This window comes from Megalops cyprinoides, chromosome 4, assembly GCF_013368585.1.
Source record: "Megalops cyprinoides isolate fMegCyp1 chromosome 4, fMegCyp1.pri, whole genome shotgun sequence".
Taxonomy (NCBI): domain Eukaryota; kingdom Metazoa; phylum Chordata; class Actinopteri; order Elopiformes; family Megalopidae; genus Megalops; species Megalops cyprinoides.
The window spans coordinates 26,299,323-26,316,010 of NC_050586.1; the positions used below are offsets into that span (position 1 = coordinate 26,299,323).

Below are 16,688 nucleotides of genomic sequence, written 5' to 3' on the forward strand. Positions count from 1 at the left end.
GCTTGCGTACCTATGAACGCGCGTTCGTTCACGTGCGGCCCGCTTGGGCGCGCGCCCATCCGGCTAGTCAGAAGAGGACAGCTCTTCGGTGCTGATTTGCAGAGAGTGCGAGAGGTAGTGGAAAAGCAGCCCCGGACTCCTGCTAACAGAGACTCGGGGAAAGCAGCGGAGCCGCTGGCAGCATGAGACACGAAGCACCGGTGCAGGTTTGTGTTCGCAGCGCTGTCTGGGTTTTATGTGCGCGAGGGCTGCATTTTAGTCCTTTGTTTCAAAATTGAAGCCATCACGGTGTTCTCGTTTTCGGTTAGTGTATTTACCCTAAAAAAGACTGATGCACAAGTAGTCCAGAAAACAAACGGATGCCACCATTTACCCATAAAGTAAGTAAACATAGATAAATAAAACCAATTAAAATACGCAAGAATATACTAAACTGCAAAGCTGTCATTTGTAAAAAACAGCTTTTAACCCACTTCTGTGTCCCAGCTCGTGTTAATGGTAATGTGCATGGCTAAATTTTAAAGCAACATTGCCTATTTGAAGGGTTTAGGGTATATTTCCAATATTTATCTATTCTTATCAGCATTTGGTCCGGTATGGAGAAAAGAGACTAAATCCCCTCTACATGGTCTGTACCGAAAAACAAGTAGCCAGAACGAGAATATCTGAAGGAGCATTGCATGGATGGCGGTGTTACAGTTCAGCTATGCACACACATATGTGATTCCATTGCCTGTGAATTCCTTATTACCTGAGTTCAGTTAAATGCTGGCACATTGTGAGAAGCATTTGAGAGTGTGTATTGATAGATATGTATTTATGAAACCACATGATAGATATTAAGAAATACGTCAATTGTTACCCTGACCAGTACAGAATTTGCTGTCCAGCATAAATTCCATTTAACTGAACTATGATCCAAATGTGTCATTATTACATATTAAAGATGAATATTAATTGCAATTGCTGTGGTTTAGTCCAACACACCCCGATGCATGCTGTGTGTTTATGGCTGCGGTCTGCGATGTACCTTGTCATGTAGTAATGCCTGTTCAAAAACAACTCATTTATCATGTACTGCTGTTACTTCACAACCACTGAATTAAGTACAGGGGCTCTGAATCCCATGAACTATATGCCGAATATGAATACTTACTTTCTGATTACTTTAATGAATATGATTTGTCCAATATTTTCGTTGCAGTTTCATAAACAGCTTATTACAGTTTACTGTGCCCCTAGCAGGAATGCGTAGCGGGGAGTTAGTGGGATTAATAGCTGAGTGTGTGTACGGTCCCCCTGGGCAGTGTGCTCTGCCTGCCTCCTCAGGCTCCTGGCGCCTGCCGCGCGCTCGATCAGATTGCGCCCTGCTTTGCATAAAGCGTGCTGTGATCGGCACACATCATCAAACGCATTCTTGATCTCGTCTGGCTCAGGGACAAGAATCTGTGGCCAGGCGATTATTTATGTATTTATTTATATATATTTTTTAAAAAAAAGGCTTTAGACTGAACCGGACGAAATGGTGAATGTTTTACGTGTTTTACCTGAAGATCAACATTGCATTATACCACATGGGCACAGGAATGGTGTAGGTGTGAACGACAGCTGGTGTGAGCTCTGCCTCATGAGGTAAATGCTGTGTGTTGGTTTCCTTTCCTTGGCCCTCCTGGTGAGCAGGAAGTTTAGGCAGTGCTCTAATGGCATCTGCACTGCCCATGTAAGAAGGTGACACCCCTTTGGCCAGCAAATCTGTGATGTCAGTTAAAAAAAAACCTTGGATGATTATATGATGCTATCCGTCAGCTCCTGGTCCATACCTTTAAGGCCCACACAGGAAATGAGTCTGGAATCAGGCTGGACTGCTGACCAAGAAAGTGACATTTTGTTGTGGAGTACAGAGTCTTTATTGGTCATGCCCACAATGCAAAAAATAGGAGCACTTCTGCTCATGAGGAAACCTGTCAGTCAGCCAGTGCTGTCAAGCTTTGCTGACCTATGACATGAATGTCCAGACTTTATGTTTTTCTGGACTGATTTAAAATGTGGCTCCAGGATTCTGCTTGAAAGATCATTTTAAAGGTCAGTTTTCATGCCGTTTGTGTCCCTGGCATTCATTGTAACTGGACCCTTGTTGGTATTTCAGTATTACTAACCTATAAATGAAACTTTTTTTTTCTTGCAAGTTGTTTGTAAGTCTTTGTGTGATAAAAATGAGAAGGTTATTTTAATTGTGGTGTAGAATGACATGATTCAAAATGCCTTCAGAGGGCCTTCAAAATAAGGGAAGCCTTTAACAGAAGCATAACTACAACACAAGACCAGCTGGTCATCATACACTATGCTGTATGTTTGATTTGGCTGTTCTCAGATACATTGTTTTCAATTGGCTCAGCAGACATCCCTACATTGGGAGGGTGTTGCTTCACATCGATAGCACAGTTATAGCAAAGGCTTTGTTGAAACAGGGAATAAAATCATTGACACAAGGAGTCAAAGTTGTGGCATAGCTCAGATGTAATATAGAGGTTGGAAGCCATCTCTGAGTTTTGAGATTTATTTGGAATACCTGGATGGCTGTGATGTTATTGTCAGAAACTGTGACATTTCTCTCGTCTCTGCTTAGATGGCTGCTACACAAGATGGAAAGTTTGGCCAGAAGGAAAGCTCTGACCAGAACTTTGACTACATGTTCAAGCTACTGATCATTGGTAACAGCAGTGTGGGGAAGACCAGCTTCCTGTTCCGCTATGCCGACGACTCCTTCACTTCTGCCTTCGTCAGCACCGTGGGCATTGACTTCAAAGTGAAAACCGTCTACAAGAACGACAAGAGGATCAAACTACAGATCTGGGTAATTCAGTGTGTGTGTGTATTTATGTATGCATGTGTTCATGCTTGTGCGAGTGTGTGTGTACAGTATGTGTGTATGCATATGTGAGTGTACATGGGTACTTGATTATATGTGTATATACGTGTGTTTGTGTGCGCGTGCGCTTATGGGCCCGTATATGTGTGATGTCTGACAATTCAGAGATCTTTTTATCAGCTTGTCTTGCCTATGGAGGAATTCCTTCAGACACATCTCCTGGTAGTAAAAGGAAGGAGACACAGCTCTAGTGGACAGTGACCATTCTGTAGCTGGTGCCTTAGTGACCTTATGCAAAACTCCAGAGATGTGAGGCTGTGATTTGGTAAACGTGGACTTTGGACCACATGGTTTCAATGGGCTGACAGCAGGAGCATTATGATACATTGCTTAGTTATGCTATGCAAATTCATCTTTTAGTATTTTGTATGTATTCATTGTTTTATTATTGTTAAAAAACACAAGCCATAACAGAGTAAGACACTAAAGCCAAGTGGCTTCAGGAGATATCCAAATGAATAAGTATGTAATATGTATGGCATCCTGGATAAATAATACAGCGTTTTTATTAGATTCTCAGGCAAATTATTTCGTAACTAATCATGTCCATGACATGATACATGTGAATCATATATAACACAAGACTCTGCTGCACTTGCAAAGCTGTGGGAATGGTTTGTGGAGGGAATATGTGATGAAGGACAGTGGCAGTGAGCTATTGATGCGTGTTCATCAGGATTAAGTGGAGCCATTGTGACCTGAGTAATAGAGGAAACATGGATCTGTCAGTAAAGGTAACCCATCAGCGAGGGTGGAGACGTGATGGATTTCTCAGCGTGCTGACCGCTCATCGTCGCATTTGCCCTGGCAGCACCCGTGTCAGAGAACAGTGATGGTGGCGCCCGGTGCATCTGATTCTGAAAAGAATGTCCACCTTGCATCATTGTCAAAATGTTTTTGGAAGTGCACAAATTCCAGTGAAAACAAACAAACCAATTTAGAAGTAAGCAAAAAGCGTGTATCTCCCAGGAGATATTTCTTAATCCAGTGCTAACAGTTAAGTCCCGTATGTCTCATCTGCAAAGGCTGGTAAGTGTGGAGCATTAAATATAAGGCAGTTAGATAATAAGATACAATGGCAATTAGATGTGAACGCAGGCATATATGTGTATTCATGAAATATTAATAAATTCATTGCATTTATATAGCACCACTCATACTTTCTAAATCTCTCAAAGCACTTTTTGAGGAAGGGGTAATGAGTCATCCCACACCCCTGGGGATTGCATGGCAGCTATGTTATGTTAGAGCACTTACCACACATCTGTGGAGAGGGAGGGATTTACTATACCTGTTAATTTGGTGATGATTAGATTGCCAGATTGAGAGAGCCCAGACCAATGGTGAATTTTCGCCTCACGGGGTCATAACTGATCATGGTAAGCCCGCCCTTTGCTTTAACATGTCAGCTGAATGATAGACAGTACAGTGCAGAGGTATTTCTACTGCAGGCTCTGTAATGTGAATCAGTTAAACTCTGTATTTTAAAACCGTCTTTTCATGTCTCTGTCTCCAGGAACCTATAACTCTGGAACTTTAGACATCTTTAAAATATACTTGAAGACCAATAAATAAATAAATGTGAATGTAGCTAATGAAATTATAGAAATTATACTTATGCATAGAAAGAAGTTTCTTTGTAGAAACGTTGCAGTTGTTTAAACATTTTGCTCCACGTGTAAAATGAATTTGTTTTATTTTTAACCGTAATTAAGCTGAGGCACATGTCACACAAGCAACAGGATTACAAGGTCGGGGTGAGGTTTTATGATTAATATTGCAGCTCCAGAAAGGCGTTGATTCATGAGCAGAATGCATTTAAACATTAGAGGAAAAACAAGGCCGCGCAGGTACAGCAAAATGAGTCATTTCTAAAGGAAAGGTATTTTTGTCACACAGGTCAAGGAAAGCTGAATTAAACTGAGGCAAGGTTTTGTCACTGCAATCAATTTCATACAGCGGGGCAGAGTAACTGGGTCTGGAGAATTACTGTGGAATAAGAGGCTCTTTTCCAGCATTACTGCCTGTGTGGAAGCAAGGCTGTGCCACAGCGTAACTCATTATTCTCACAAAGTACTTACAGACCTTTTCATAATGCATGCTCTTGTGAGGATGATATTTTGAGCACAACGTTCTCCGCATTGTGGTGTAACGCAGCATCAGGCAGCATGATCACACCTCACAGGTGCAGGTGAGCTTTTTTTCTGTTTTACCTGCTGTACCCACGGTAACGCCCTCTGATCTGACCCGAGTGAGAGTGGGTACCGTGTGACTCGGCTCGGAGCGGTGGTTCAGCTCCATCGCTGTCGTTCATCCTCAGTCTGACTGCAATCAGATTGCAGGTCCTTCAGACTCTGACAGCAGTAAAGGGCACAAAGATGTCTCCAGGACAATGTTAGAATACCCGCTGTGCCGTCAAACTCACCTCATATCTTGACTGGACGGTGTCTGGACTCTGGCTCCTGTAGTAGAATGATTTTTCAGTTGTCAGTGAATCGATGATTCAGTGCTCAGTAAAGCGACCCATCTGTGTCTTTGAGTAAATCGTCACAGAGCAGTGATTCCAGAATGGTTAAAAAACGATGAGAACAGAATGCGAAATAAAAAATAAAAATAATATGTTTGAAAAAGTTTTTTGAAATGGTAAAAAGCTAAGTTTGAAATAATGAATATACAACTGGGTTGACACTGGGTTGATATGAAAAAAAAAGCATTTTGGGGGCGAGTGTTCTGTGACATAATTTAGAATATGTCCCAACTATAATTTCATTATATATATTAATTTAATTCCTATAATTTCAAATATAATCAGTTTGCATTTCATTACTATAGATTAGCACAGCTCTTGACTGTTTTGTACAATAGTGTCAGTCAGTTCTCACACATATGTGAAATTATGCCTCATTTAAATGCAAGTTATTATGTGTTAAACCAACCATACCTGTAGCTACTGTACATCATACTGATGTATCTGAGAAGCACTTCTTCTGATTAGGTTCTGGTGCTATAGAGCATTGTAGCCTCCATAGTGCAGATCCTACAAAAGCTTTACAGGGAATTCACATCCACTGAACTCAGAATTTCTATGTTATTTAATTGATTTTTTTAGTTTCTGAAAAAAATCTGGTTGTTTTGAGAAAATAGTAAGGGGTTGTAGTGAGGGGTTGCTCTGACTTGTCCACACTGAGATCAGTAGCATAACTCTGAGAGAAAATACACATGTGGGTATGTGTTTAAAATGTGGTTTTTCTGGAACAAGCTGTCCTGAGAAAAATCTTAATACAGTCCTGAACCGCTATGAATGAACAGGGCAGGATTCAGTAACAAAACAAGTTTTAATTTGGAATCTTTTGTGAAATGAAGAAACAATACAAAATGAGAAGTCAGTACTCAAGCATTGATACTGGATGAAGTGTGTGTGTGCCTGTGTGCGTATGTATGTGCATGTGTTTGACAGCTGCATTGGGTCTATTTTTGGAAGAGGCTATGGCCATGCTAGGTTATTGATGACTCGGTTATGAACAGATCGCAGGCCTGACAGTCAGCAGTCGCACACTGCAGGAGGCTGTATGTGTGTGTGTGTGTGTGTGGGATGGGTATTTTGGCACTGCGTCTGTTTCAGATATTGGCCAGTTTCAGGTTCTCGACAAGATAATTTGAAAAGCACATCAAAAAGGAGTATAAAAACAGGAAAGGAATTGCCCCAAGGAGACCAGCAACAAAACAGATACGATCCTCAGAGTGCTTTGATTCAGGAGTCAGGAACACACAGATATTTAACCCGTTCACACTGGAACACGGGTTAGAAGGGTGGATCTATTTCTGGTTTTCATTCTTGCCTAAATTTTTGAAGTTCATACCATAACTGGGTAGGTTAGCAAATCACCTGTGATTTAAGGTCTAAATCTTTTTTTAGACCTTTTTATTTCTATCTATTGTTTCACAATATGTACTAAAAAGGAAAAAATAATTATATAAATACATAATTAAATACAGTAAGACTATGATAAATAACACAGCAGCATATAAAGACACATGAAATGCATGTACTTTACTACCATTCCTAACAGCCACCACCCTATGAGGCAGACCTCCTCCAGGCTTCCAGGGGGTGCTGTCTTTTACCTTGGAAAGAATGAGGAGGGAAGGGGTGGTTTCATGGATGTGCACAGAGAATAAACACAGCATCTCTGAGTGCGTGTGGCCAAAAAAACTTCATAACCTTTTTATCTGTGTATAAAGTGATTGCCCGTAGTCACATGGTGGCTATAAGTGGATTGACCAGATCTGTATTCCACACCAACAGTCCACACTGCCTCTGTGGCATGATAAGTGTTATACTTGTTTTCAGACAGCAAAACTTTAAACAAGGAACAGAGGAAGATAACTCTTCCAGTTTTATCGCACTCCCACGTGTAACTTGTTTTTAATGACTCGGCTCTTAGTCACAGCCTCGTTTACGGGTGCGCGGTTGATTCATGTTAGGACAATGTGTGTTAATTATTGTGATCGAAGGCTGTCTGCGAGGCCCCTCTCTTCCCTGTTTCCAGTTTTGCTTGTTGATTAGCTCCAGAGAAAAATCACTAGTAATTGCGTGGTGATGAGCTCTTGAGGCTCGCCTGTATTTCCACCCTGACAGGACCTGGATTTGTCACAGCTGCCATGATGGGGTTTTAATTAGAATTGATTATTTTACGCCCTTCGTCTCTCTGCCCAGTGATAAGCTTCACTGTGCTCTCTCTGCCCAGCGATAAGCTTCACTGTGCTCTCTCTCTGCCTGGCAATAAACTTCACTACACTCCCTCTGTCCAGCAATAAGCTTTGTTAAGCTCTTTGCCCAATAGTAAGCTACACTATGCTCTCTCTGCCTGGCGATAAGCTTTACTACACGCTCTCTGCCTGGCAATAAGCTTCACTACGCTCTCTCTGCCCAGTGATAAGCTTTGCTAGGCTGTCTCGCAATAAGCTTCACAAGAAGACCTAAGGAAATCTGAACAAGACTTTACAGGAGTCAGTGCCACAGGAGAGTCAATTCCTCAGGGCATTTATTTAACATCAGTTACAGCTTTTTTTTTTTTACAATGTCAACCATTTTATACAACTGGATATACTGAGGCAATTGTGGGTTAAGTACTGTGTCCAGTGCCCCAGCAGGGAATTAAACCGGCAACCTTTTGTTTATGAGTCCTGCTCTTTAACTGCTATGCTACACCGCCATCCTGGCTTTTCCTGTGGTATTGACATTTTACAGGAGTCATTACCACAGGAGAGTCAGAGCCTGAGTCCATACGGGAATCAGGACCAAAGGAGAGTCAGAGCCTGAATCTGTACAGAAGCCGGTGTCTCGTATCACACATATATTGTATGAGTGGGACACAGGCAGTGATGTCGCTGCTGGGGAGTAGAAATATTCTGTAGAGATTTATCTTTATATGACACCACAGAGGATGCAGCCTGTTCAATTAAACACAGAGCGTCAGGCCCCGGAGAATGTGACTCACAGGACTCTCCTTTATGAATTCTGCCTGACCACAGAGTCATATTGCGTTTATTCAGAGGGCTTGAGATCAATTGAAAGAAGAACATTTCAGTTAATAACATTTACATTGACATTTGGCAGACTGTATGCAAAGACTACAGAATGGGGACTTTGATTTTGTTGTGTGGGACCCTAAAAGTGAAATCTAAATTAAAAAGTAGGGAAAAAATACAAAATGTTTGAAAACTACTATGTTCCAATGTGTAATGCTCTGTATGTAGTGGTGCTATAGTTGAGGTTGGTTTGTCGTTCAGTGTTGTCAATGTGCAGTGATACGACTGTTTTCCCTGAGTCCAGTCTTCATGAAGTGACGGAGAGATCCTTTTATGAAAATGCCTGACAGAAGAGTCCATCAGTTGTTTTGCTGGATGAACAGATGCTCGTGTCACACTTTTAGTAGACACTTGTGTCACCCTTTTTTTCCAGTGAAGCACTACTGACAGGTGTCCAAGGTGTTGCCTGACTGTAATTTACAGCCATCTTAACTCTCTTGGGCTTCTGTTTTGTTCTCTCACAGCAAGGAGGGAGTAGACGGAGAGAGATCCCAGATTGCCCTTTTCATTGTATTGGGGTTCAGCATAACCCGTACGTATGCTTGTTCAGAGGACTTGCTGTCACAGTAAGGCAATCTGAGAGAACACATTCCATTTAATGAATTTTCTGAATCTGAAATTAATTACACCATATTTTGTGAAGGCAGGGGGTCTCTTTGCCCCTTTGTGCCATCAATTCCCAGAGCAGGAGATGGTTCAGATGAGGAGTTCACCCCTGATTAAACAGCCTGGATGTGTCACCCGTCTCTTGCTGTGTTTGAAGACAGTGTTAGGGGTGCAGAGAGCTCCTCTTTAATGATCTGCATTAGTCACTCATGAGGGAAAAGAATAGTGTTGTTTCTTTTCATTGGTGGATTTAATCACTCAATGTAATGACAAGCCCCCCATTGCTTGTCATGATTGGGCTGGAGTTACCATGGTAATACTCCGTTTGAAAAGGGTGATAGATTGAAACGCTTCCAACTGAAGTGTGTGACATCATTGAGAGATCATTGTTTTAAAAATATACTTTTGGCAGGTTCATGTTTGTTGTTTTGAATGAATGTGAGGTTTACAGTGACATAAAGCATACTCAATTTCTGACTAAGGGTGTGCACCACAGGACAACCAAAATCGAAACCCTCATACCTGTTTCTTACTCATAACCAGCTATTTCAAAAAAGAGTCCATGTTTAGTTAATAAGTGGTAGTACATACATTAAACATATTCTAACAGTAAATGGTCCCTTAGACATAGTGTAACCTAATTTAATCAGAGGGAAGACATGCCATTTTTTCTCCAATTTGTCCCTCTACTGTGGAAGAAAATGGTTTTTTACTGAACCTTTGATTCTGTAAGAGTTCAGTGCAGACATTAATATGGTAATGTTAATGTCCCAAAGAGGCTTTTAAAACTGCACGCCAATTAAGCCAAGTCTTTCCTCACTGGCAATTAAAAGAGAATGGAAATGCCAAGATGTATTAACACAAAGGTGAAGGGCAAAGCGCAACTTCTGCCACTCTCAGCGGAGACAGTGGAGACAGAGACATTCACGCCTTCAAACCGCGGGGGTTTGCGGGTGTTATGAGTTGTACAGGTTGTTAGAAGTGCATTTACATGTGTGAGAGAGCATACATGATCGTATCTGTGTGCATGTGTGTATGTGCAGTACGTGTGTGTGTCTAAAATATTACCAGCTATTTTAATGTTAGTTATTCTGAGACCTACGGCCTGAAACATGACCCCCTCATGGTGTCATATAAAGGACTCATTTGCGTGGTGTCTCTTTGAAAAGCTCACCATGAGGCATCACACTCTGTTTGTTTTAACAGGGCACTGCAAAGCTAATATTAGCTCAGGCACAATAAAACATGATTGGTTTTGTAACTGAGAGAATTATTTGGTTGGTTTTGAAACGTTTCGGGATTGAGGGCTTGCATCAGTCTTGTAAACTGCATTTTTACAGTTTCCTGTGGGGATTTCACAAGCGAAGTAGGAGAAGCAGTACGAGGAAGGCATGGTGTTGATGGAATGGAGGATCAGTCAGGCTGAGACAGGAAGCAGCATGCCCTTTGTACCCGACACATGTCAAGACAGCAGAAAAATGTCAGACAGCTGTCACCATGACCATGTATTTGCACACTACTGAAGCCCTGTCTGTAACAGGGTTTAGTCACATTAACATATATGTACACCTCTGAAGTTCTGTTTATAGTACATTTTAGTCTCATTAACATATTTGTATGCAACTGAAGTTATGTCTCAGTAACATATTTGTGAAACATTGAAGTTTTGTCTGTAGTAGATTTTAGAATCATTAATATATATGTACACCTCTGAAGTTCTGTCCGTAGTCGACGATAGTCTCATTAACATATCTGTAAACCACGGAAGTTCATTGTGTAGCAGATTTTAGTCTTAGTAACATATGAATACTCCACTGAAGTTATGTGTTGGTAGATGGTAGTCACACGGTAGTGGATGTCTTGGGGTCACACACTTGCCTTTAACTCTATGGGCTCAGAGGAGGTTGTCATGGCGATGCCCGATTACCATGGCAACCCCTGAGCCTAGGGGCAGCCTGGTGTGTGTCTCTTTCGTAGCCCTGGGTCTGCTCTAGAACTTTCTGCCCAGACGCCCCTAGAGATAAGAGGAAGGGAACAGACAGGCCGCTCTGCCAGTGAATCATGGAAAGCTTCTGTTATCACTTAATGACTGTTTCACAAGGCCCCGCACCCATCACTCCGACACAGGACTGCGGACAGCAGGGGCTGACACACAAGTGGGACTAGGAGCTGAGACGTGTGTGTGTAAGTGTGCGTGCACATGTGCATATATGTGTGCATGTGCCTGCATGTGCAAATGAGCATATGTGCATTTTTGTTGTATGCATTTATGTGTGCATGGTCAGAGCTGACTCATTAACTCACTCTGTGTGTGTGTCTGTGTGTGTGTGTGTGTGTGTGTGTAGGACACAGCAGGGCAGGAGCGGTATCGAACCATCACTACAGCGTACTACAGAGGGGCCATGGGCTTCATCCTGATGTATGACATCACCAACGAGGAGTCATTCGGGGCTGTTCAGGACTGGTGAGTGAGCTGAAGAAACAGGAAGCTGTCACAGGATCTGAGGCTTTGACCTGGAAACAGTAAGTAAGCTGTGTGCAGAGTCAACACTGCCTCACTCTGTGGGCTTCTAAGGGTGAGTACAGGACAGTGACAGTGACTGTGACAGACTGTGACAGTGAGTGTGTCCTCCTGTGGTGTCCGCAGCTGCAGGGCTTTGCTGTTTTTCTGTCTTCTCAGCAGACCGTTTGAGAGGAGTTCCTGGTCTGCATATCCCAGTCTTTGTCCTTTTCACCCTCCCAGGGTCAGACAGGGAACTGGATTTCTAAAAATATTTTTGAGTTTAATATTTACTGTTTAAAAAAACTTTTGAGGGGCTGCAGAGAGACTGATATACCCATAAAAACCCGCCCCAGAGGGGTTGGTGGATACCACCTCCTACTAATTTCAGTCAAATCTCTTCTGTTTTTTGCTCATTCTGCACATGATGACATTGCTGGACTCCTGAGGAGAGCACAGAGGCACTCTCACTGAGCTTTTCTTCAGTGGGGAGGTGCAGAATGAGACCGCTTTCCTTTCAGACATCCTTCCTGTCTCCGCTGGCTAGATTCAGGTAGCTGAGAGGGAGACAGACACATCCATCATTGTAATGTCTTCTGTCCCTTTTTGGTCATTAGATCTTATCTTCATCTCTCCAGAGAGTAGATTCTGCTCTCCTGAGCAGGAGATGAGCAGGCCACAGAACTGTGTCTGAACAGGGGTGTGTGTGGAGTATAGTAATGTGGTGTGGTTAGGAGTGTTGTATGGAGTATAGTGATACTGTACGGCTAGGAGTCGTGTAGAGCATAGTGAAGGGGTTTATTTAGTATAATTACCCACAGGGATTTTGCATCTGCCTCTGACTGACTATATGAAAGTGGCACGGTAATGAAGTAGAGGTCATTTTAGCATCAGTGGGTCTGATCTCTGAGTCTGTTAAACATGTTTTACTCCAGAGAGGTTAGCTGAAAGTGGTAAAATCATGACCATCTTGATGCTCCAGAGCAGCAGTGAGAATAAACCGGAAGTATGTAGGTTCAAATCTGAGGTGGAACCCTGCTGTGTTAATGATCAGTAAATGTCCAGATATACACATGATCTATGTGTAAGTGCTGGCTATGGAAGTCAGCTGACATAAGGGCATTTCCCAAACAAATGAAAAAAGGGGAGAAGAAGGTGGAGCTCAGTGGGTTCTCCACATGAAACTGCAGCTTCTTCACATCTGCCATAAATCCAAAATCATAACCGAAATACACACGGCAGGCAACCATGGAAACACGGGTCACAAAAGGACAACCTGGAGGACTCCGATGAAGAGCTTACCTTGGAATGCCCTCCGCTGAAGTGAGGTAACAGAGACATAGTGAATGGATCCTGACAGACAGGTCCTGCACAGTCCAGGCCCTGGTGTATTATAACAGCTCTGCCTGCACGCCGAGCTTTCAGTAATGTGGGTCTGAGCCCCTGCAGGTAATATAGGTCTGGGTCCGTCCATGTAACATGGGTCTGGGTCTCTCCGTATCATATTGGTCTGAGTCTCACCGTGTATTTTGGGTAATATCGGCTTATGGCTTAAAATGCATCAGCAAAACATTGTGTCCACATCGGGTGTAATTTTATCCTGAATCATTTCAGCCTTTCAGACACCATCAGTCCAAACACATTCATGTACTTTTCCAAACTCCTGAGCAATTGGCATGAATCACGGCAATTTATCTGCCATAGTTTCTGTCATTCTCATTCACTCTGTCATTAACTGACAGCACCACATATACTAGCCTGCTGCCCTTGCAGTGTTTGAAATGAAGTGCATGGATGGAAAGTGATAAATATGGGTTATTACAGCAGTATCTGCAGAAAATCAATAGTTATACACTTGCAGCAAACAGATCAGCCATAATCACAGAGAGTGATGTAAATATGATTTTATACAATACTGGTCAAGGAGCACTGTATGCAGTTGCCCAATGTCTGTACAGCTGGGGCAGCAGCGTGGAAGAATGTCCTGTTTTATTTTTGGAGGTCATTATGGAGAAATGTGATTTTAGCACAGATATGAGCCTGAGGCGTAAGGGGGGCTGCGGTCCTCTTGCCGTGACACTAATCTTTGGAATATGACAGTAATTAACTGCACATAATGAAAGGTAACCTGTAGAAATGGCTGTTGCATGAAAGTACCTGAATGTTTACGATGTCATCAGTACACTGTAGAATCTAAAGTAATCTACTCACCTGAGTCAGTGAGTCACAACAGCTCAGTGCACTTTTTTTAAAAAAAGTAACCTCTTAGAGGGTGAATTGAGCTTGTCTCTTAGAGTTAATGCTGTGGAGCAGGATCGCGTGCGCCCCTCTGTATCCCAGTGCTAACTAGGGCTGGAAACAAGGACAGCCCCGGAGGAAAGGCAGGAGTGGGAGACGCGAGTGCAGCACAATTGAGACGTCAAGTTTAATCCAGACGGTTTGTGCCAGGCGACCGGGAGGGGGGCGGCATGGGGGTTGGGGAGACCGAGGTACCCCAGTTACAGCTGAAATGCACCCAGTGATCTCAAATCAGAAGGACCGAGATGCACTTGTCTGAAACAGTAAGAGCTGAAATGTTATATAGTAACCACTTGCACAGTTGTATATTTGTAAAAGTGATTAAGGTAGGTCCCTCTGCTTAAATGATGTAGATTCCACATATGATGGCACCTGCCAAGCATATATAATAATAATAATAATAATAATAATAATAATAACAGAAGGACCATTAGCAGCATCTTGCAGGAACAGCGCAGTCTACATCAGCATTTTGAAAAACATTCAGAAAAATGCTGCTCCAGTACAGGCATGGAAGTCCACGTGCTGTCCATGTCACAGGAGAGAGGAGACCACTGTTTCAGTAATATGTGGGGTAAACTGCAGACTGTGACATTACCTGGGTTAGTGTGAGTGTGTACCTGGTGCTGCACTACTGGATTGGCACCATACTTAGGCAGAGTTCCTCACACTGACAACCATCACTCACCTCTCTGTCTGAGCACAGTGTCAACAGCCCTTCAGGAACAGGCCGAGGTTTACTTGTTTGGGTAATACTTGCTCCGTTTCCATGGCAGCAGCTCCCAGTCTCAGCAAGATGACAGGTGGTGTCAGTAACTGACCTTCTCGATCTCCCAGAATCCTCTTCGACACCACCTCTCTCTTTGACATCTCACCTCTCTCCGACAGCAGCCCCCCACCAACACCACCTCCCTCTTCTTTGCAAGGCCCTGCCTCTGTCTATCTCTGTTTCTCTGTCTCTTTCTCTCTGTCTCTCTCTCGGTTCAACTGTCAATTCCATTCAATATAGTGGTGCTTTATTGGCATAAGTCAGAATCAGTGCTGTCAAAGCGGAAATGAGCAGGAATTAATGTGAGTACAAGTATGCAGAGCAAATGAAAATACATGAATGCATGCATCATGTGAGGCCATATACTTATGGTAACAGTCATATAAACCCACATGCACACATGTGTATGCATAAATATATATTTCTCTCTCTTTCGCTGTCTGTCTCTCTCTGTCTCTCAGTTGCTCTCCTTCTCCCACTGTCTCATTCCTTTCTCTCTCTCACTTTAAGTACAGGCTGCATTTCCCCAGGTCATTTCAGGTAATGTGCTGTCTGAATCTCGTGTTACTCTTGTCATTTTCCATTTATGAAAAATCTGACTGCCTGTCTCTCTCATGGATGTTTTAAATATTTAATACAGAACCTAATAATTACTGAATGATTACTGAAGGATTTGTCATGTAAGAGCACCTGTCTGACAGTAGAATGTTGTTTTATTTAAAACGGGCAGCTTGTTCAGACAGTGTCGACCAGCTGTCCCCGTGTTGTGCTAACGGTTGTGCTGTAGTTTGTCCGCTCTCACACAGCCATGGTCTGGTGTTGTCCCAGGTCAACCCAGATTAAGACGTACTCCTGGGACAATGCGCAGGTCATCCTGGCGGGGAACAAGTGTGACATGGAAGAGGAGAGGGTCGTGTCTGCTGAGAGCGGGCGGATGCTGGCGGAGCAGCTAGGTGAGTGTGTGGAGGGGAGTGGGGGGATGGACAGGGAGGGGGAGAGAGAAAGGGGGAGACAGCGAAAGGCAGAAGCGAGCAGGGACCAACAGAGGGATGTGGTGTCAGGAGAGAGGAGGTGTAAAGATGCACTCTCAGTCTGGTACCACCAACAGACATACAACATTTATTGTGCCTTTCCTTCTTGTCCCATCCTGAAGGGTTCGAGTTCTTCGAGACTAGCGCCAAGGAGAATGTGAATGTCAAACAGACCTTCGAGCGGCTGGTGGACATCATCTGCGACAAGATGTCAGAGAGCCTGGAGACTGACCCCGCCGTCACCACGGCAACACCCAATGCCAGGCTCACAGACAACCCCCCGCCCCTACAGCAACCCAGCTGTGGCTGCTAGTGCAAAACCACCCTCCACTCCTGCCCCCCTGTGGGCTCTGCCCACAATTTGTTGCCAAGATACCTGACACCATAGGTATAGTCTTTTGAAAGCATCAATGCCATATCTAATAGGTTCACAGTTAATGGTGTGATGTGCTTGACATTTTTTTGGATTATTTTTTTCCATTGTAAGTGTCCATGTTGGAACTCCAGTCATAGACACTTTGTGTGTAAGATAGGGGCTTTGGCTTACTGTAGAGATCTGTGTTATGAAGTTCGTACTGCCAGAACGTCTTAGAGACCAACATAAAAAAGCCTTATTTTTTCCAGCTCTGACATTTTTGGTGAGTTTGTGGATTAAAAGAACTGAAGTGCATTTGATGACGTGATTCATGTTTCACTCAGGTGTAACACTACCAGCTTACCTGGAGCAGACACACACACACACCATCATACAAACACATGAGAGAGTGTGTGTATGCATGTACCTGTGTGTGTATGTGTGTGTGTGGGTTGTTAGGGCTGGGAACAGTGTTCACATCTGTATGTGAATTAGGGCCATGTTGGGGAGGGTATATGTGCATGTGTGCGTGTGTGTTTTCTGAAATGCGCTGGAGAAAATTGAGTATAAAATATCCTGTCTTAGAGGTCTTTGTTCTGTGTGTGTGA

General features: G+C 43.2%; 1 protein-coding gene across 1 annotated transcript; it reads left to right on the top strand.

The window, feature by feature from the left end:
• Positions 1-85: 85 nt before the first annotated feature.
• Positions 86-16,688, top strand: LOC118776345 (ras-related protein Rab-3C). Its single transcript, XM_036526634.1, has 5 exons — positions 86-206; positions 2,627-2,854; positions 11,473-11,591; positions 15,523-15,647; positions 15,848-16,688. Exons 1-5 carry the CDS (start codon positions 183-185, stop codon positions 16,036-16,038), a joined length of 687 nt encoding a protein of 228 aa, XP_036382527.1. The 5' UTR covers positions 86-182; the 3' UTR covers positions 16,039-16,688.